Source organism: Amia ocellicauda, chromosome 7, assembly GCF_036373705.1.
Source record: "Amia ocellicauda isolate fAmiCal2 chromosome 7, fAmiCal2.hap1, whole genome shotgun sequence".
Classification (NCBI taxonomy): Eukaryota; Metazoa; Chordata; class Actinopteri; order Amiiformes; family Amiidae; genus Amia; species Amia ocellicauda.
In genome coordinates, this window is record NC_089856.1 from 38343207 (window position 1) to 38365616 (window position 22410).

At 41.1% G+C, this 22410-nt stretch overlaps 1 protein-coding gene across 1 annotated transcript; it reads left to right on the forward strand.

Moving 5' to 3' along the window:
- Positions 1–3006: 3006 nt before the first annotated feature.
- LOC136754142 (extracellular calcium-sensing receptor-like) lies at positions 3007–6727 on the forward strand. The gene is made up of 6 exons (XM_066710475.1): positions 3007–3158; positions 3370–3661; positions 3750–4565; positions 4654–4881; positions 5264–5387; positions 5829–6727. The coding sequence occupies exons 1-6, from the start codon at positions 3070–3072 to the stop codon at positions 6725–6727; spliced, it is 2448 nt and encodes an 815-aa protein (XP_066566572.1). The 5' UTR covers positions 3007–3069.
- Positions 6728–22410: the final 15683 nt, after the last annotated feature.

A 22410-nucleotide genomic window follows, 5' to 3' on the forward strand; every position in this document is an offset into this window, starting at 1 on the left:
AGTAGGACATTCCCTTCAGACCTGGAATAAGTCTGGTTGCTCTCCTCTGAACTTCCTCTAGAGCAGCAATATCTTTCTTGAAGTGTGGAGCCCAGAACTAAATACGGTATTCCAGATGATGTCTAACTAGTGCATTGTACAGTTTTATCATTACTTCCCTTATTTTAAATTCTACACTTTTGACAATATACCCTAACATTCTGTTTTCCTTTTTTATTGCTTCCCCACATTGTTTGGATGGAGAAAGTGAGGAGTCCACATAGACTCCTAGGTCTTTCTCATGCGTTACTTCATCTAGTTCTATTCCTCCCATAGTGTAATTATAGTGGACATTTTTGTTACCTGCATGTATTACCTTGCACTTGTCCACATTTAATTTCATCTACCAGTTGTCAGCCCACAACTGATTCTTATCTAAGTCCCTTTGAATAGCCTGTGCTGCCAAGATTGTATCTGCTGAGCCACCTATTTTAGTATCATCTGCAAATTTGACAAGTTTGCTAACTATCCCAGAGTCCAGATCATTAATATAGATTAGAAAATGCAAAGGCCCTAGTACTGATCCCTGTGGAACTCCACTAACAACCTCACTCCAGTTAGAAGCAACTCCTCTAATCGACACCCTCTTTTCTATACATCAACCAGTTCATAATCCATCTATTTACATTACCCTGAATGCCTACAGCTTCCAAATTGAGGATCAGTCTTTGGTGTGGAACCTTATCTAAAGCTTTTTGAAAATCTGAGTATATCATATCATATGCTTTCACATGATCTACAGTTAGTTGCAGTTGCATGTTCAGAAATTTCTAATACATTAGTGAGACATGATCTGCCTCGTCTAAACCAATTTTGACTATCTCCAAGAATATGGTTTTCATTTAGATGCTCCTCTATTTTCTGTCTAATCATTTTGTCCAACATTTTACAAGTAATGCAGGTGATTGTGGATTGGTTTGACATTTGCTGACTTCCAGTCAGTTGGCACATCCCCTGTTCTAAGTGTCATTTGGAATATTTGAGTTAGCGGCCTATAAATAATTTCCCTCATTTCTTTAAGTACTGTTGGAAACATACCATCTGGCCCAGGATATGTATTTGTTTTTAATTCTGCTAGTCCCTTTAGTACCCCCTCCTCATTTATCCTGATCTCTCTTAGGGTTTGACTGAACTGGTTGTTAACCTGTGGCATGTTATGTGCTTTTTCTTTTGTAAAAACATTTGCCACATCTTGTTCGTTTTCCAAGATACTTCCTTTGTTGCCCTTTATCTGTTTCACTTCCTCCTTTATTGACCTCTTGCTGTTGTAGTATTGAAAAAAGCTCTTTGCATTAGTTTTATCTCCAGCAGCTGCGGGCTATAGTGCGGCCGCAAGCCGGTGGAAGAGCACCTCACACGGGCGAGATCTCTTACGACACACTGAGGCTCCGACCGGGCAGCCGGGCCTCGGATTTTTCTGCCGCTGCTAGCGTTCCTGCTGTCGAGGGAAAAGTCCTGTGGACAAAAAACCAACACAGCAAGCAGTCGAAATATATATATAGCACTATATAAACACGACTATTATTTTGAAAAGGCTCTTCTTTTGAACAAAACTGAAACCGAAAGCATAGCCGGACCTCTGGTGTGCAGACGGGTCGAATCGGGATTAGCTATCAATAATAACTAAACACACACAAGATAGAGACGATGTGTAGCGAAAACGGTGGTGAACAACACTATGAAGTGAGCCAGCCAGCTGAAATACGCAGTTTGAATGTTTATTACAGACACAGACACAGAGCGCTTACGTTCTTAAGTCCAGCAAAATGGCAAAAGAGAATGAACCTGCGCTGATGTCATGTTTTATAGAACAGGAAGTGGAAGGGACCTGTTCTGAGTGATGCATGCAGGGGCCAATGGCAGCTTTGATAGAGAGACATTTCGATTGGGTTTCTACGGAAGTGCGCAGAAACCCCTCCACCTTGGGCAGTGCTTCCTTTTTCAAGTAATCGGGGTTGCATACGCTACCTATCGGTTTTCATCTTCGTTAACTAAAATAATAAACAGTTCTTTGATGAACATTTTCAACATCAATTAACATTGGATGCAAAGTATAGGAGGTGTTACTGGAACAAGACAATGTCAGGCCTCACACAAGATGTCAAACTTTGGAATTTGCAAAGATGGGATTGAATTTCTTTCCTCATGCTGTATATACTCCAGACTTCACCCCCTCTGACTTTCATTTGTTCGGCCCTCTGAAGGATGCTCTATGGAGGCAGCATTTCTAATAAGATGTGAAGATGGTGGGTCACTGCTGGCTACATCAACAAGATGAAGCTTTGATATTTATAATGTGAAATATTGTCACCCTGGAAAAGGGTGTCTGTTAAGAAATGTAGTAGTAATAATAATAATAATAATAATAATAATAATAATAATAATAATAATAATAATAATAATAATATTATGCTTCCACATTGGCTCAAATGTGTGGCACAATGTGGGAAAATGCATCTACAAACATTTTCACAATATGGTGTACTGCATTCAATTCCAGTAAAATTCTACTTAGAAAGAAATCTGGTGCATGACTCGTATGCATTTTGGGACTTGTAGAAGCTGAAAGAGATTACAAAATTCTTAATATTATATATCCTTTACTGTATACTATATACAAAAAAACAAAACAAACAAAAAAAAACCATTAATCTACCATACATTGCTTTTTGTTCATTGTTATTAGTTTTGGTGTGATAGTATTCATAATAGCAAAACAATTTGTTTTGCTCTTTCTTATCCTGAGGCTGAATTGAAAGTCAAGCCTTTGAGAATTGTTGCATAAGCAAGAGTCTGAACTTCACTCTGTGCTCACGTAAGCCACCCCAGGGACCTCCTGTGTCATATAAAGACAAAAAATTGTGTTTTATTTGTCTCTGATCACAAAGAGCTGTCCTCATGAGTTCTAGGATGTTATTGCGAGCAGCAGCACTGTTGATGGCTATGGCTGTTTTCACATCAGTAGAACTGCCTGTTTGCAGGCTGCAGGGAAGAGCAACTGCTCCACAGTTATCTAACGAGGGAGACATAATGATAGGTGGAATGTTCTCAATCCACAGCAAAACTGATGACAAAATACATTCCTATACAGACAAACCAGAGCCTCTGGAATGCAAAAGGTTTGTGAATATTTGTTTACAGGAAATAACATAATATCATGATTATTATTATTTATTATGTATTATTATTAATATTAGTAGTAGTAGTAATCTTTTTAAAGAAAATGATCATAAACAGATTGTATTGTATTTTATGGTGAATTATATATATATCTCTTAAGTCTGTCAAAATAATGTAATCAAAAGTTTTGCATAATTATGTTTTTAATAGCTTGAACTTCAGAGAATTCAACTTTGCACAGACTATGATCTTTACCATTCAAGAAATAAATAATAGTACAGACCTCCTTCCAGGTGTGTCTCTGGGTTATAAGATCTATGACATCTGTGGCTCAATACCTTTGGCCATAAGAATGGCTACAGCTTTAATGAATGGATATGAGGAAACTCTTTCTGACACAGCCTGTTCCAGGTCAGCTGCAGTTCAGGCTATAATAGGAGAGTCTGGATCATCTCCTTCTATAGCAGTGTCATCAGTTGTTGGACAATTTAATATTCCTTTGGTGAGAAAACCTTATTTATATTTTAGATATGAAATGTAGCTCTCCCATGTTGACTTGATAGTTTATTTAATTTGTTTTCCTTTGTCAGATCAGTCACTTTGCTACCTGTGCATGTCTCAGCAACAAAAAAGAGTTCCCTACATTTTTCAGAACCATCCCCAGTGACTATTACCAAAGCAGAGCTCTGGCACAGCTTGTCAAGCATTTTGGATGGACCTGGGTTGGAGCCATTAGGAGTGACAGTGATTATGGCAACAATGGGATGGCTACCTTTGTGCAAGCTGCCAAACAGGAGGGGATTTGTATTGAATATTCAGAGGCTATTTATAGAACTGATCCAAAACAGAAAATTCACAAGGCAATTGAAGTTATAAAAAAAGGTACTGCAAAGGTTATTGTGGCCTTTCTAGCCCAAGGAGAGATGGCTGTTCTATTAAAAGAATTAATCCTTCAGAAGGTAACTGGTTTTCAGTGGGTTGGCAGCGAATCATGGATAACCGCCAGTACCCTGGCAAATGCAGAAGGTTATCAGATTCTGGGAGGATCTGTCGGTTTTGCTGTGAGTAAAGCCAAAATAGATGGCTTGACAGAATTTTTATTGAATATCAATCCATCTCAGAATCCTGGAAACACTCTTTTGAATGAGTTTTGGGAAACTACTTTTAGTTGTTATTTTTCTAAAAGGGATAGTACAACCACAAGAAAGCCGTGCATAGGATCTGAAAGCTTAAGAGAAGTAAACAATCAATATACGGATGTGTCTGAATTGAGAATATCCAATAATGTATATAAAGCAGTGTATGCTGTTGCACATTCTTTACACAATGTGCTTCAACAGAAAAGAAGTCAAGGCGTATCTGCAAATCATACTTTTGCGATAGAAATAGAGATTGCACCATGGGAGGTAAAGTGTGATTGTGATTTGCTCCTGAATAACTTGAGCATTTGTTTAGAAAACTATTCTAAATATGCATTTTCCTTTCTCTGCACAGGTTCTTGAGTATCTTAAAAAAGTAAATTTTTCTTTTAAAGCTGGTGAAAAGGTCTTCTTTGATGACAATGGAGATCCAGTGGCAAGATATGAATTAGTGAACTGGCAACTTATTAATGAAAGTACTCCAGAGTTTAAGAGCATTGGCTTCTATGATGCCTCATTGCCAGCAGGTCATCAGTTTGTCATGAATAAAGTCAGTATTGTCTGGGCAGGCGGTCAGCATGAGGTAAGAGATAGAGAAAACATTTGGAGGCTATCTGGTTACAAACTGTTATCATTTTGGTAAAGGAAAATAAGCATTACCTAGGGAAACTAGGAGTTTTCAGGTGAGACGGTGTATTAAATAAATCAAATTGTATTAATATTTGGATATGTTTTGATATAGTGTTTTCAATGTATTACTTGACTTTTTCAACAAACAATTTTAATACAATTACTATTATTTTCAACTATTATTACTAGTATTGGTTGATGTGTTTGTATGTTTGATTCCGCAAAACAAAGCACTATTTTCAAATTGTCAAAATAACCTGCATGCAACCCACCAAATTCCACTTAATCCCTAAAATATCAACTCTCAATAAACTTTATTATTCCTTGCCATACAGAAGCCCACATCAGTGTGCAGTGAGAGCTGTCTCCCAGGCACTCGAAAGGCAGTTCAGAAAGGAAAGCCAGTCTGTTGCTATGACTGCATACAGTGTGCAGCAGGAGAGATCAGCAATATAACAGGTATGATTCAAACAAGGACTTTTTGGTAACACTTGATATTACGGTGTCATTAATACATGTTTGGTAAATAGTTTATAAAACAGTTAGGAACCATTCATAATTCCATTCATAATTCCATTGATAAATGATCAATAAATCTTTATAATATATGATTTATCATTTATAAAATATGAAATAAAAAAACAATTATGATAAATCATTCAAAAATCATATAAATCATAACATTCAGTAAGAATGTATTTGTGTGATGTGTGTATATATATATATATATATATATATATATATATATATAGAGAGAGAGAGAGAGAGAGAGAGAGAGAGAGAGAGACATTTAATTTGTTTTGATTGACTAAATGTTTTTATTTTGCATTATATTCCATCATATGACAGAAACTTATAGGAGTAAGCTTGATTTCTTTAATGCATTCAATTTTCTTTCAGATTCTATTAATTGTATTCAGTGTGACTTGGAATACTGGTCAAATGAGAAAAGAAACAAATGTATATCAAAAGCTACTGAATTCTTGTCCTTTGAAGAAACTATGGGAATAATACTCTTGATTTTTTCATTACTTGGAGGTTTTTTAACCATAGGTGTGGCATTGGTATTCTTTCATTACAAACAAACACCGATTGTTAAAGCCAATAACTCTGAGCTCAGTTTCCTCCTGCTCTTCTCACTAACTCTGTGTTTCCTTTGCTCACTTACTTTCATTGGCCAGCCCTCTCAGTGGTCCTGTATGTTGCGCCACACAGCATTTGGCATCACATTTGTCCTGTGCATCTCTTGTGTTCTGGGGAAAACAATAGTGGTGTTAATGGCCTTCAGGGCTACACTGCCAGGCAATAATATTATGAAATGGTTTGGGCCCACACAGCAGAGGTTAAGTGTTATTGGTTTTACATTCATTCAGGCCTTAATATGCACTCTGTGGCTGATTCTTTCCCCCCCTTTTCCAAATCGAAATATGAAATACTATGCAGACAGAATCATTCTGGAGTGTGACCTGGGATCTGCAGGTGCATTCTGGGCTGTGTTAGGGTATATTGGATTTCTCTCTGCCATGTGCTTTGCACTTGCATTTCTGGCTCGGAAACTGCCTGATAACTTCAATGAAGCCAAATTCATCACATTCAGCATGCTCATATTCTGTGCAGTCTGGACAACATTTATTCCAGCTTATATCAGCTCTCCTGGAAAGTTCACAGTAGCTGTGGAGATATTTGCCATCTTGGCTTCAAGCTTTGGGTTGCTTTTCTGTATATTTGTTCCAAAATGTTATATAATATTATTAAAACCAGATAAAAACACAAAGAGAAACATGATGAGTAAAACGTAATCAAAATCACAAAATCAATCTCTGCTTGAAAAGTTATTGACATCACTTAATGATTGACCACATGGGAGAACAATAATAATTTAAATTAAGTAGCATATAAGCTTGCTTACTTCAAGTCTTATAAAAATGTATTTTATATTAGTCCAGAATGATAACCTCTGAGCACATATGCATGTCAAATTTAATAATATTTTTTATATATCTACTCTGTAATAAATGTATTGTTTGAAAATGCATACGTAGAACACATGAAAACAGCATTGTGTTCAGTTATGAATAAAACAATAAACACATCATAAAATGTAATTTTCAATAAATCAGAATGTTAACCTGTTCTTTCTTATTAAAACCTAAATTAAATTACTTGGAAAACATATCTGTAGTTACATGCATATATTTATCACATATAATACAACAAAATAATAATGTAAATTGTCATAAGGATTATTTAAAGAATATATATATATATATATATATATATATATATATTCATCACATCACATCATGTATACATGTATACATGTATGTATGTGGTCATCTCACTACCATCAGCCCATATCGATCCACTGCTGGATGAAGGCCTCCCTAAGATGTTTCCACTTGTTTCGATCTACAACTTCTCTTTTCCATGTCATGCCTGCTAAGTTTATTGTTCTGTCTTCATATCTATTATGCAGTCATTTTTTCATCACTTGGGATTCATTTAATAGCTTCCACTGTCCATCTTTGATCTGATATTCTTGAAATGTGTCCAGCCATTGCCATTTTAAAATTTTCACCCTTCCAACGATGTTTACATATTTTCGTTTGTTCTCGGATCCATTAATTTATTATTTATCTCCTCTTGTTATTCCAAGCATACATCTTTCCATTCCTCTTTGTGTTGTCCGCAGTTTCTGTAACATTTTTGCATTATGTGACCAGGATTCACAGTCATAACTGAGCACTGGTAGTATGTATTGATCACATACTTCTGTATTTACGCAAGTGCGAAGATATCCTTTCAACAGTGTGCAGTTTCTTCCAAATGCATTTCATTCCATTTCCACCCTTTTTTGATTTCTTCCATAATATCTATGTTGTCCAAGGCAGAGATAACTTTTGACTTCTTCAGTTTAAGTATATATTGTTTTCTTATTTTACAAAGCAAGTAACCCATTCAGGTTATACTCCAATCATAATGTAAATGTAATCACTTCATGAAATAGCCATACTTCTTGTATTATTTCAGTAGCCTTAACAAATTATCAGCCAAGATTTTCTAAATGCAATGAACAGGTAATTCATGTTTTATAGGCAGGGAAGCATTCACAAGGCTGATCAGAATAGCCAGTTGTATGAATCAGGCCATGCACCAGTGGGCAGTAGCTGTAGAATTTATTTTACTTTTCACAGGCCAAGAGCCAGGATGCAGTATATTACATCTCCGAAGCAAAATGTTTGGATTGCTACTGCTATTGAAGTATACATTTTGGACTTGCATTATATATTATTTATTTCAAAACAATGTTGATTTCCTAAATATAACAATTCAAACTAACAAATACTACAATTATTATTTTGTAATTATGTCATTATACTAGTAGTGCAGTCTTCTATACAAGATTATCAACAAAATGCATTTTTAACTTCTGGAATGCTGCCACAGATGATAACTATTTTACACACAATACAATACACACAAATAATAATCATTATAATAACATTGTTATTATAATTATAACAAAAACAGTAATAATAATAATAATAATAATAATAATAATAATAATAATAATAATAATAATAATAATTAATAGCAATAAGAAATACAATTATTATTATTACTGAGAATACTCATACTGGTCCTAGGTCCTATTAATATTATAAATATTTGTACTGTTAGCACAGTTCTGCATAACATTTTCAACTGACACAAATTACACTGAAAACAACACAATGTAATCGTACTCACAAAAAAACAAAGGATTTAACACCAAATGCATTACTAATAAAGCAGCATGACCTGCAGCTATGTCACTGCTATCTGCTCCTACTTTACTTACAGGATAGTTTGTGGATGGTTTGTGAATATGCTCTGCCCCCTAAAATGCATCTACAGTTGTGTTGAATTATGAAATACATCTCTTTAAAACTATAAAATATATTAGAGATTGCATTGCTGCATTGCTACTCATTGAATTACATTAAATATGGAATTATTATCTTGGGATGATGTAAATATCACAATAGGTAGAGATCATAGAGACTTATATGAACTAGAATTAAATTCTTGAAATAATCATCACCATTAGCTGCAATTAAAACAAATACATAATTGCTCTTGGCTTAGCTTATTTTTCATAAGGCTGTTCTCCCTCCCTAGACAGATTAAAACACTGAATTTATCTCTGAGAATTAATGCTTTAGTGACACTAAGAAGTGTCCTTCAATTTACTCCAAGCACCTGTGACTTGCAGTGCAGTATATAAACACAGCAATTCTGTGCATTTGGACTCTAAACAGACATAGCAATTTGACATGCTACTCTTGGCAGAGATAGTATTCATTGCTCAAGTCCCCTCTCATTGCACAGGATGGAGATATTATCATAGGAGTAATATTTTCATTTCATGACAATCTTATACCTAATAAACCAAGATATGAAACTACTCCAGGAACTTTAAAATGCTTTGAGTAAGTATCAAAATGTGTTTGCTTGTTTGATTTATTTTCTAATAAAATCAAAATAGAACATATAATTGTTGTTATTATCACTCTTATTATATTTAAATTGTTCCTACAGTTTAGACATGAAAGAATATCATGTAGCCCTGGCTATGATCTTTGCAATAGAAGAAATAAACAACAGCAGAAACTCTTCCTTGTGGTGTTTCATGGGATTTAAGATATGTGATGCATGTGAATCCATAACTTTGGGGATAAGGGCAGCAATGGTTCCTCACCAACAATTGGAACTGCAACAACTGTAGGACCATTTCATATACCAGTGGTGAGTAATATGTCATTATATTATTCTTCATAAAATAATATTACATTTAGATTAAAAAACGTTAATATACACTCACCTAAAGGATAATTAGGAACACCATACTAATACTGTGTTTGACCCCCTTTCGCCTTCAGAACTGCCTTAATTCTACGTGGCATTGATTCAACAAGGTGCTGAAAGCATTCTTTAGAAATGTTGGCCCATATTGATAGGATAGCATCTTGCAGTTGATGGAGATTTGTGGGATGCACATCCAGGGCACGAAGCTCCCGTTCCACCACATCCCAAAGATGCTCTATTGGGTTGAGATCTGGTGACTGTGGGGGCCAGTTTAGTACAGTGAACTCATTGTCATGTTCAAGAAACCAATTTGAAATGATTCGACCTTTGTGACATGGTGCATTATCCTGCTGGAAGTAGCCATCAGAGGATGGGTACATGGTGGTCATAAAGGGATGGACATGGTCAGAAACAATGCTCAGGTAGGCCGTGGCATTTAAACGATGCCCAATTGGCACTAAGGGGCCTAAAGTGTGCCAAGAAAACATCCCCCACACCATTACACCACCACCACCAGCCTGCACAGTGGTAACAAGGCATGATGGATCTCATTCATGTTCTCATTCTGTTTACGCCAAATTCTGACTCTACCATCTGAATGTCTCAACAGAAATCGAGACTCATCAGACCAGGCAACATTTTTCCAGTCTTCAACTGTCCAATTTTGGTGAGCTTGTGCAAATTGTAGCCTCTTTTTCCTATTTGTAGTGGAGATGAGTGGTACCCGGTGGGGTCTTCTGCTGTTGTAGCCCATCCGCCTCAAGGTTGTACGTGTTGTGGCTTCACAAATGCTTTGCTGCATACCTCGGTTGTAACGAGTGGTTATTTCAGTCAAAGTTGCTCTTCTATCAGCTTGAATCAGTCGGCCCATTCTCCTCTGACCTCTAGCATCAACAAGGCATTTTCGCCCACAGGACTGCCGCATACTGGATGTTTTTCCCTTTTCACACCATTCTTTGTAAACCCTAGAAATGGTTGTGCGTGAAAATCCCAGTAACTGAGCAGATTGTGAAATACTCAGACCGGCCCGTCTGGCACCAACAACCATGCCACGCTCAAAATTGCTTAAATCACCTTTCTTTCCCATTCAGACATTCAGTTTGGAGTTCAGGAGATTGTCTTGACCAGGACCACACCCCTAAATGCATTGAAGGAACTGCCATGTGATTGGTTGGTTAGATAATTGCATTAATGAGAAATTGAACAGGTGTTCCTAATAATCCTTTAGGTGAGTGTATATACAAATATAACTTCTAGAATGCATTTTGTATATACAAAGTAATCAATGCAAATCCTTTACACTGAGATCTTATTTGTTCTTATTGTTCACTCTGTTAATACTTACTGATTTATCATAGTTTCTGCAATTTACATTCCATATTAGGAACCAGACCACATATCAAAGTGTACAATTGAAAAAGAGAAAATATCTATTCAGTTAAACTACTTGTTTTTAATACTTGGTGAGTATATGTATGATCAAAGTTGTATTTTTATTTAACTTTAAATAAAAAAATACATATGAAAAGATGTTTAACAGAATAATTTTTTAAAATATATGATTTAAAAAAGATATGTTGTTTTTCTTCTTTCACCTGAAATGTAAAAAATGTATATACAAATATAGAATGCATTTTGTATATACAATGTAATCAATGCGAGTCCTTTACACTTAGACCTTTCCAGCGTGTTCTTAATATCCCATGTACATTTATTTGATATAAGTTCAGCAATATGCAATCTAATTAAAAAACAAAACACCTATCAAACTCTGAAATTGAAAAAGAATAGACAGGTATTTAGTTAAACTTCCAGTGATTGTTCAAAGTGCCCTGTGGAGTACAGCTCAAACCAACAAAGAAATCAATGCATCTTAAAGAAAAGAGAATTTCTCTCATTTGGGGAAATCATGGGGATATTGTTAGTTATATTCTCCTTGACTGGAGCCTGTCTATCAATAATTACAGCATTAATATTCTATAAAAACAGAGACACTCCAACAGTCAGAGCCAGTAACTCTGAGCTCAGTTTCCTCCTGCTCTTCTCATTAACTCTGTGTTTCCTTTGCTCACTTACTTTCATTGGCCAGCCCTCTGAGTGGTCCTGTATGTTGCGCCACACAGCATTTGGCATCACATTTGTCCTGTGCATCTCTTGTGTTCTGGGGAAAACAATAGTGGTGTTAATGGCCTTCAGGGCTACACTGCCAGGCAGTAATATTATGAAATGGTTTGGGCCCACACAGCAGAGGTTAAGTGTTCTTGCTTTCACACTCATACAGGTCCTGATTTATGTCCTTTGGTTGACAATTTCACCTCCTTTTCCTAAGAAAAACTTGAAATACTACAAAGACCAAATCATTCTAGAGTGTGATGTAGGATCGGCAGTGGGGTTTTATGCTGTGTTAGGATATATTGGATTCCTCTCTGCCATGTGCTTTGTGCTGGCTTTTCTGGCTCGTAAACTGCCTGATAACTTCAATGAAGCCAAATTCATCACATTCAGCATGCTCATATTCTGTGCAGTCTGGGTCACCTTTATCCCAGCTTATATCAGCTCTCCTGGCAAGTTCATTGTAGCAGTGGAAATATTTGCTATGTTGGCGTCAAGTTTTGGGTTGCTTTTCTGTATTTTTGCCCCAAAGTGTTACATTATCTTATTGAAACCTGAGAAGAATACCAAAAAACATTTGATGGGTAAAATGCCTTCAAAGTCACTTTAATAAACAATCCTAAATGTTTTCCTCTCTGTGTAATTATATTATTTCTATGTGACAACATTATTTTAATGGAAATGTCAATAAATATTTGATAATAATATTGTGGATCTGGTCCTTTATCCTGACTGGTAGGATAACAGAAAATAGATCTAAAATGTCAAATAGCTTCTTAACATCTCCATACCCAGACTGATTGAATATCAGCCATAGCTTGTTAATATGGGCAGGGGGGTCAGAGCTCCATTAAAAAATGTATCCACACAAAAACATAGTTTTTCCTCATAAACTCATTATCCACATCAATACATCATACATTACTCCATAATAATATAATACAAATAAACAAATAAAATTACCCAGTTTCTGTACAATCAATGAATCAAATTAGACAGCAAGTGTTGATATTTCAGAGTTTAAATCACTATTTCAGCAATTTGTCTCCATACAGCTATTTCACAATATTGGGGCAGGGGAGCTCAGCTCCCCAGTTCAGGAGGCAGGTTAATTATGGTGTCCTGTGGTCACATATGGGAACTGCAGGAAGCATTAATAGAGGCTCACAAGGGCCAGCTGTCTGCCCTCATACTCCACAGCTCTCAGCTTTCCACCGCTCTCTTTTGTCAGTCCACATGGTTAAGCGACTGTAAACATGGTGAGCAATGTGGCTGGGTGTTGAACCTGTCTCGTAAGTTACTGGAAAAGTTGTTGAGATAAAGCAAATAGAACTTTATTAACAAGCCAGCTTGCAAGCACCATGTCAGGGAATTCCTTCAGTGAGAACTTTGTTTTTACAAACATGAGTGCAGCTTTAAGAACATGACGTAGAATGTTGTGGCCGTTCATCCAATCAAAAGCTTCAAAAGGTGCAAGCTCTGCAAAGTTTGTAGGACACTCTTCCGGAGGGAGGGGGTCATCATGGAAGTAGCTGTCTTCCTGTTATGGCATACAAACTGCCCGATCTCACAGTTTTCTTTAACAATGGACAATGATGTAATCAATCACTGTAATGTAACATCTTCAGCCTTAAGAGAAGAACAGGAAATCTACAAATGGATACTAAGAAAAATGGCAGAAATCTGTGGGGTATACATCCGTGGGTTGTTCTCTTATCATAGATAAACAGAAGTGGAAGCGGAGAGAAGAATTTCAAGAGGATGTATCTTTAACAACCGCTTTGTTGGTTTTGCTAGCTAGATAAATCCAATTCGCTATTATTTCTAATGCTAACATTAATATACAACATTATACAGTTAATATAAAACACTTTCTTCAACTTTCCAATACAGGTTCTTTAGTGGGCCTGCAGTGTGTAACTGTAGAGTTTCTTTAAAAAAACAACATCTGAATGACCTATACTTGATACAGATGTAGCTTGATGGGGGTCTTTTGAATTTGGATAGGAGCCAATCAGAGGTCCTTTGGTCTTTGGACACACAGATATGCCAGGCTACCAGGGGCCTCCTTAAAATTTAGGAAACTAGATCAAATGGGAGAAGTCTGTTTCCTGTACTGAACCAGATAGCACAGAATTTCCCATAGAAAAATACATTCTAACAAATAATATCTTACATTAAGTAGCTTGGCCCCGACATACCACATATTAATGTTACATGTGAATACAATGTCCATTTTAAGACATCCTCACGCATCAGTCATCCTTGAGTCAAGTATCAAGCATCACCCACTCAAGTCTCCGTTATCAGGATCGTTACTCACCACTCCCTCAGACAATCGTCGCTGAGAAAGAGCTCTGCTATGCCTCCTTGTCCATGTGTCTACTACCCTCGGCCCCCATGGACCCCACCCCCACGCCACCTGGTGTCCCCGGAAACCCCAGCACACACGGTGTGGTTAAGCCTACGGCCTATGTGGCACTTTGTAAACTGCACCTGGTGCTTGGAATATACACTGTTCTGTCTGGCAACAACGAGGTTGCGTCTGGTTGGTGTTGCAGTGCCCCTGTGTCCATAAACGTTGCCGGGTGGAGATGCACTTACAGCGGCGAGTCCACTAGGCGCTCCACTTGTCGCGGCGGCATTTAAGTTGTTTTGTGCCCCCTGGTGCAAACACTGATTGGTGCCCTCGCTGCATGTTTCCCTGGTCACGCGCGTGTGCACTCAGTGATGAGCTCCTCTTGCCCCCCACCATTGCACCGCTTGCGGCCGACACACCTTGCCTGCCTTGAGAGGGGAGGTCCTCTGTCCTATCTGTCTGGACACAGCCAGTGCACGCGAATTGGCCTCAACTTCCAGGTCTGCTATGATGAGCCCAGAGTCCTGGCCTCCCACCGGGCGCCACCGCAATTGCCTCCATGCCCGGCGATCTCCCACTCCAGCGACTGAAGGTAGGGGTTCAGTGTCGCTGGATCTCCAGCTCTCCACGAACCTCTCCGTCTCCTCCACCAGACATGCAGCTTTGGAAACAGCTGTGCCTCCTGTTCCCGCTTCTCCGCCTGCGTCTGCTGCTGTGCCGGCTATTGAACCCCCCACAGCAGCCGCGCCCCTCCTGCTTGACATGCCCATAGTGCGCACTGCTACGGCCTCACGTGCCCCCGTGCATGTATTTCAACGACAGGGAAGAGTGGGTGTCGCGGACAGGGAGCTCGATGAGGCTATCCTTGCTCTGAACAGTAGGATGGACCGAGTCTGCACTCTGCTGGCCACACAAGCAGCACAGGCAGCGCAACAGGTACCACCCCCAACACCATGACACTCCACCGCTAGCTCACACCATGCCGCTAGAGTCTGAGGGAAGTCTATCTGCTCCTTCTCCGGAGGAGAGCAGCAGACAGGCCACCTGGGAGGAGGACCGCCTGTCTCTGGGTCTGCACATGGACTCAGAGCTTGAGGTGGAGTTCATGGAGGAGGAGCTGGTCTCACCCACCCCTTTTCCTCCGTTGAGCAAGGACATCCCTGTTGCTCCTGTGGGACAGGACTTGGAGTTCTGGCCAGTGATTCAGAGGGCCATAGAGTGTGTGATCCTGCCCTGCTGTGCTCCAGGTTCGAGAGAGGTCAGCACTTGCAGTGGCCCACACGGGCCTTCCCACTGCTTCCTGACCACTTGGAAGAACTGAGAGACACCTGGGACCATTTGGCAACAGCCCTCGCCCTAGCCAGGAGAGGGGAGGCTTATGCCAGGACCCAGGGCGCAGCAGAAGCGGGCTTGGTGAATTTCCCCCGCATTAATTCCACCATAGCCACACTCGTCTCCCTACCTCCACTGTCTGTGGAGCCACACAACCTGGCCTGCCCCAACAGGCAGTGTTGTGTCACAGAGGCTCTGCTCCGAAGGGTGTATGAGGCAGGAGCCTGTAGAACCATCTCGGAAATAAGTGGAGAAGTCATGGAAATAAAGCAAATAGAACTTAAATCAAGCCGGCTCGGAAGCCCCACGTCAGGAATAATTCCTTCAGTGAGGACTTAATGTTAATGTTTACAAACATGAGTGCAGCTTTATAGGAAAATGAAGTAACATCTTATGGCCGTTCATCCAATCAGAAGATACAGGTCCGGGTCCATTTTACGATCTGTCCTCCCGTGAAGAGGTGATGGATACAAAAAGCAGATGTCTGTCTTTGATGTGCACTAGGAAGATGCGATCCCACGGTCGTCATTTACCTAGTGTCAATCGCTCATTAACAGAAACAATTCCTGCCTATCTAGAGAAACGATTAAGTCATAAACAAATTCACAGCAGACATCTGTAGGCTATTTCGGCACTGTGTAATCTTTCATTACTGACAGGAATTGCTAACAAATCGACCTTGTTGACCCTTTACTTGTCCTGCTAAATCTAATCTGCTCAGTCTGTATACAAACTACTTCTAATGCTAGTATTAATATAAAACATTATATAATTATCACAAAACACTTTCTTCAACTTCCTATACAGAGTCTTCAAGCCCAAGCAGCCCGCCTCAGAAACACAGAAAGCCTGCTTGCCCCGTATTTGGCCCAGCTGGCAGAGACCTCGGAGCATGATGGCGCATCACCAACCCCACCCCCTATCTCAGAGATATCGGTAGTGGCCGACTAGCTGGTGACGGTGATGCGTCATGGAGCAAGGGCAACTGGGCGATCCCTGGCAGCCATTGTGTTGGTGCCCCGGCAGCTCTGGCTCTCCCAGGCAGGATGGGTTCCTGAGGTGGACAGGTCCCATGTCATGGACACCCCCATCTCGCTGGGCTTCACCTTTGACCCCTCTGTGGAGGAGATGGTCTTGCGCACACTACAAGAGAGAGAGCAGAACCTGCAGCTGGCCAGGGTTTACCCAGTTGCACGCCAGGCCCAGCAGTGCAGGCAGCCTGCGGCAGGTCTCCGACGGGGAGGCCCTCCGACCGCGGCTCCCAGGCCACAGCCCAAGCCCCAGCCCCACCCTCCTGCCAATCTCCGCCAGCGTCTCAGTGGCAGGCAGGCGCCCCCCACCCCCAGGCTTGCCGCCCTTGTCCCCAGCAGCCCACAGCAGCTCGTGGTAGGAGGAGGCCTGGTCCTCCCCCACCTCCCCCACCCAAGCCTCATCCCTGAGGCGTTGCAGCAGCCTCTTACCCACCCTTACACCCCCCAGCAACTCTCAAATTGGCAAAACTGCACCCAAGACTCTTGGGTGCTCCAAATTATATCAGTTGGCTACTCCCTACTCCCCATTCCCCAGTGTGCAGTGCTTTGTGTCAAAGTCACCGGTCTCCTGAAAAAGTGAGCAATCCGTGAAGTGCCCCCTCCGGGGCAGCACGAGGGATTCTATTCTCCATACTTTTTGTGCCCAAGAAAGATGGTGTTTTCCACCCATCTTGGATCTGAGGCGCCTGAACCACAACCTCAAGTTGCTGCGCTTCAAGATGCTCAACCTGCGCACCATGTGCCAGGCCATCAAGCCAGGCGACTGGTTCACTATGGTGGATCTGAAAGATGCAAACAGTGGAAGTTATCGTATTATGCCAGATACAAAGAACTGCAAAGCTGCAAAGTCGCGTTTGTCCTCCGCCACCGTGACAGCAAGTGGACTTTTGAAGCTGAAATAATGAGTGGATTATACAGGCGCTTTCAATCAGCAAGAGGAGCAACATGGATGTTATTTTACCAACTTTCCTGATTGTATGCGTCATGGTCAGGTACAGGAGAGAAGGCTACTAACGTTACATTAGTAAGACATAAAGTTTTATTTTCACAACTTGTAAATTAACTTGTTAATAGCAATTAGCTGTGGGATCTGTGCCGATCGGGTTCAATCGGGTCTGTGTGTCCCGGCTGGGTCCGGGTCCAGATTTCAAATAATAGTCAGGTCCGAGTCGGGTCCGGGTAGTACATTTTCGGCATTTCTTGGTTCTGCACAGGTCTGGGTCCAAACTTTCAAATAATAGATGGGTCTGGGTCGGGTCCGGGTAGCACATTTCCGTGTCTCTTCGGGTTCGGGCATATATTCTTGGACCCGTGAAGACCTCATGCCCCATGCACTTCATCCAAGTGCGTCCTCAATTACCTAGACAACTTGCTGGTTTGTTCTCACTCGAGGGAGCAGGTTCAGAGCCACACAAACCTGATTTTACCTCTGAATTGGGCCTCCAGGTCAATCGATAGAAGAGCCGCCTAACGCCAATTCAGCAGGCACAGTTCCTTGGTCTGTGCCTCGATTCCGTTGTCATGCTCGCCACGCTGGCGCCAGAGAGAGTTGCTTTCATACACACGTGTCTCTCCCTCTTCCGATTGAGAGCTCGTGTCATTGTGTCCCTTTGCCAGAGGCTGCTGGGCCTCCTAGCAGCTGCATTACAGACCCTCCCCCTCGGCCTCCTCCAATTGAGGCCGCTGCAGTGGCGGTTCAGGTCTCTCAAGATGCACCCTCACCGCAATCGAGCATGCCAAGTCACAGTCACTCCAGCGTGCTGCAAGGGGCTCCGTTGGTAGCAGAGCCCTCACAGTTTGGGTGGTTGCCTATATCAACAGGCAAGGAGGTCTCTGGTCGCGCAGACTGTACTGTCTAGCATGCCGTCTGCTTCTGTGGGCGCAGCCACGGTTCCACTCCATCAGAGCAGTTCACCTCCCAGGCCTGTCCAACACGGTTACAGACCTCCTCTCTCGGGGAGGCCCCCCAGTCTCGGAATGGCGTCTCCACCCGCTTGTGATACAGCAATTGTGGAGCCGTTTCGGCAGGACGGAAGTGGATTCCACAGAGTCCCCTTCGCTGCCCATCATGATGTAGTGCTGGACACACTTTTCCAAGCCTCATTTGAGCCACTGAACTCAGCTGAGCTAAAGCTAGTGTCACTTCTGCAAAACGCCTGAGCGAGTTAAATGTCCTGTCCGTACACTCATTGTGTGTCTGCTTTGCGTAGATGGCTCCAGGGTCATGCTACGGCTTATCCCTGGGTTCCTCCCGAAAGTGCTGTCTTGGAACGCACTAAGGACATTTGGCACTCAGACCAATTGTTTGTGTCTTATGGAGCACTGACACAGAGCCAGGCACTTTCAAAGCAGCTCCTCTTGCATTGGATTGTAGACACCATTACTATGGCCTACGAGTCCACTGGGACCTCTGTGCCTGAACACCTGGTGGCCCATTCGACTCGAGATGTTGCCACATCATGGACCTTTGTTCAGGGTGCCCCCTTGGCAGACATTTGTGTGGCTGCAGCTTGGGCCTCGCCACTTACATATGCCCAGTTCTAAGGGTGGGACTTGACGGGACCAGTCCCTTCCACTGGGAACCCAGTGTTGGCTGCAGTCAAGTCCCAGTAGCCTACGGGCTCTTGCTCCTGATTTCCTCTCCCAGTCTGCCCCTGTTAAGCACATCCTGATGGATCTATTGAACCTTGTCTTCCCTTCCACCGGACTATGCCTTCCAGTCGAGTACCCATGTGAGTTGCTCCTGGATTTTCTGACAGCCTATTGATGTGTCCAGGGTCTGTCATGCGGCCTCCAGGTATATCTGACTTGTATTCTTCTCTGTATATACATATAATATGTGTTAAACAGCAGGACTCTGGCTCCGTTCTGAAAATGTGTAGAATGTGTGTAGAACACTGCCGCTGTTCCCAGCTGATGGTGTTCGAGTTTCGCTGCCTCGCTGTGTACATAGTTCCTTGGTTAGCAGGTCTGTGGCTCGCTCTGGCTCTGTGCCATAGAGCAAGAGTCCGCTGCTGCTGCCCTCAGCGGTAAGCACATGAGCAGGCTCTCATGTTCTGCTGTGTATATAGTGCACTTTTCAGCACAGTAGAGCTAATGTTGCCGTGCGTTAACCGGTCTAACCAGTAGGTGTCAACTGCTCCTGTGTTCCACAGGTGGCGAATTAGTTTGTTCCCGAGCCTCGTAGTGTATATAGTTTGTTTGTACGAAATCTAACTTGTCAGCACAGTGGAGCTCTTCTACTCTGTACTATTCAGTTGAGTAAGATGCTCCTGTGCTCCATGCTGACAGCATGAAGGTCTTGCTGTCATGTGGTATGTATATATTGTATATTATTGTTCAGCTAGACTACTCTGTTGACTAGTGTTTTTCAGTGGGTCTGTGGTCTTGCTCTTATTGGATCAGTTGTCCGCTGCCATGATAATGCGCAGAGGCCACACAAGTTGCTTGATTGCACATGCTAGATATTGTGCAAGTAGATTACAACCTCACTCCTAGCTGCACTAGAAGAGCAGCTGGCCTTGCTATTGTAAGTGGAGGGTGATAGGAAGAAATTTTACTCCCTCAATAGATAGGTAGACAAGGAATACTCAGGACCCAATTTAACTGAAACAATACCAAAATAGTTGATTCAGCTACAACAAAGCACTTCAGAGATGGTCAGTCGGCAAGACACATCTAAAGTTTTTCTAAAGAACATACTATCGTATACAAGATGACTTCCTTTGGTTGCTGGGCAACTAGATGATGTCAATGAGGTACCCCAAACTTCATTACATACGTCTCCTTTGCCTTCTGTTTTCTCTATGGCCTTGGATGAAAATGTTTTTCTAAAAATCAGCTACACAGAACTACTGCACCTGTCCTCTTCGGAGCAATACACAAAGCTTAAATTCATACATGGGTTACACAATCTTGCTGCAACAATTGTGCAAATATAATATATTTGGCATTCAGACAGGGCACTGTCCCGCATCATACCTGCCTTTGGCCAACCGCACGTTGCTGGACAAGGACACCAGGTCACGAAAACACTGCTCTGTCAAAGTAAACAAAGAGAAAGATTACAGTCCCCATCCCTGTGTTATATTCTTCTTCCCTCTTCTTCAGCCTTTGGGGATCGATAGCAAGCAGTGCTGCGTGTTCAACTCCTCTGCCCACTAACTTTCTCTAACATGTATAAGTGGTGTATACAATTGTACCTATGTGTATGCAATTATGTGAATATGTATGGTGGCGTGTCAGCAGCTGTAAAAGGAAACTACACGATTTGAACATATTGGCGTTTAGGGGGTAGATCCCTGGTAGTAGCAGAAGTATAGCTGGGCTCTGAATGCGGAGTAAACTTTTTAGTGTGAGTAAGCAAACAGCGAAAATAACAACATAGACACAGGGTTATTATTAAGACCACAACTGAGGCGGCAGGTGCTAACATACGGCCATTATCCCACCAAGTAATAAACGTTCAATTCCCCTAAGCACCTGATGAAGAAGATAAAGGTTGTGACCACACTAATTCCTAATTTTACTTTTCTTTCAAAAAACAATGTCCAAGTCTAAAACAATGGTCTTCAATTTCAGAAAAGCAAACCTTGAAGGTATCAGGTGGCACTTAGAAGAGGTAGACTGGAACACACTGGATACAGATTCAGTTGAAAATGGATGGTAATATTTTAAGAATATACTAATTAAGGATCAGGTACCAAAAAAGGTACCAAAACTTAGCAAATTGAGGACCAAAAAACAGTGGCCAAAATGGTTTAATAGAGGTATGCAAAAAAATATCAAGAGGAAGAAAATGTTGTATAGCGCATACAAAAGGAATAGAGACAAAACAAAATACATAGAATATGTTGAGCTACAAAGAGATCTTAAGAAAGGGATCAGGAAAGCAAAGAGGGAAATAGAAAGAGATATAGCTCTTGGAGCTAAAACTAATGCAAAGAGCTTTTTTCAATACTATAACAGCAAGAGGTCAATAAAGGAGGAAGTGAAACAGATAAAGGGCAAAAATGGAAGTATCTTGGAAAACGAACAAGATGTGGCAAATGTTCTAAATAAGAATTTCACAGAGGTTTTTACAAAAGAAAAGACAGATAACATGCCACAGGTTAACAATCAGTCCAGTCAAACCCTAAGAGAGATCAGGATAAATGAGGAGGAGGTACTGAAGGGACTAGCAGAATTAAAAACAAACAAATCACCTGGGCCAGATGGTATATTTCCAACAGTATTTAAAGAAATGAGGGCCGCTAACTCAAATATTCCAAATGATACTTAGAACAGTGGATGTGCCAACTGACTGGAAGACAGCAAATGTCAAACCAATCCACAAGAAAGGGGGCAAAACGGAGCCAGGAAATTACAGACCAAATCAGTCTCACCTGCATCACTGCAAAATGATTAGACAGAAAATAGAGGAGCATCTTAATGAAAACCATATTCTTGGAGATAGTCAACATGGGTTTAGAAGAGGCAGATCGTGTCTTACTAATTTATTCGAATTTTTTTAACATGCAACTGCAGCTGTAGATCACGTGAAAGCATATGATATGATATACTTAGATTTTCAAAAAGCTTTTGATAAGGTTCCACACCAAAGACTGATTCTCAATTGGAAGCTGTAGGCGTTCAGGGTAATGTAAGTAGATGGATTAGGAACTGGCTGATGTATAGGAAACGGAGGGTGTAGCTTAGAGGAGTTGCTTCTAACTGGAGTTAGGTTGTTAGTGGAGTTCCACAGGGATCAGTACTAGGGCCTTTGCATTTTCTAATCTATATTAATGATCTGGGCTCTGGG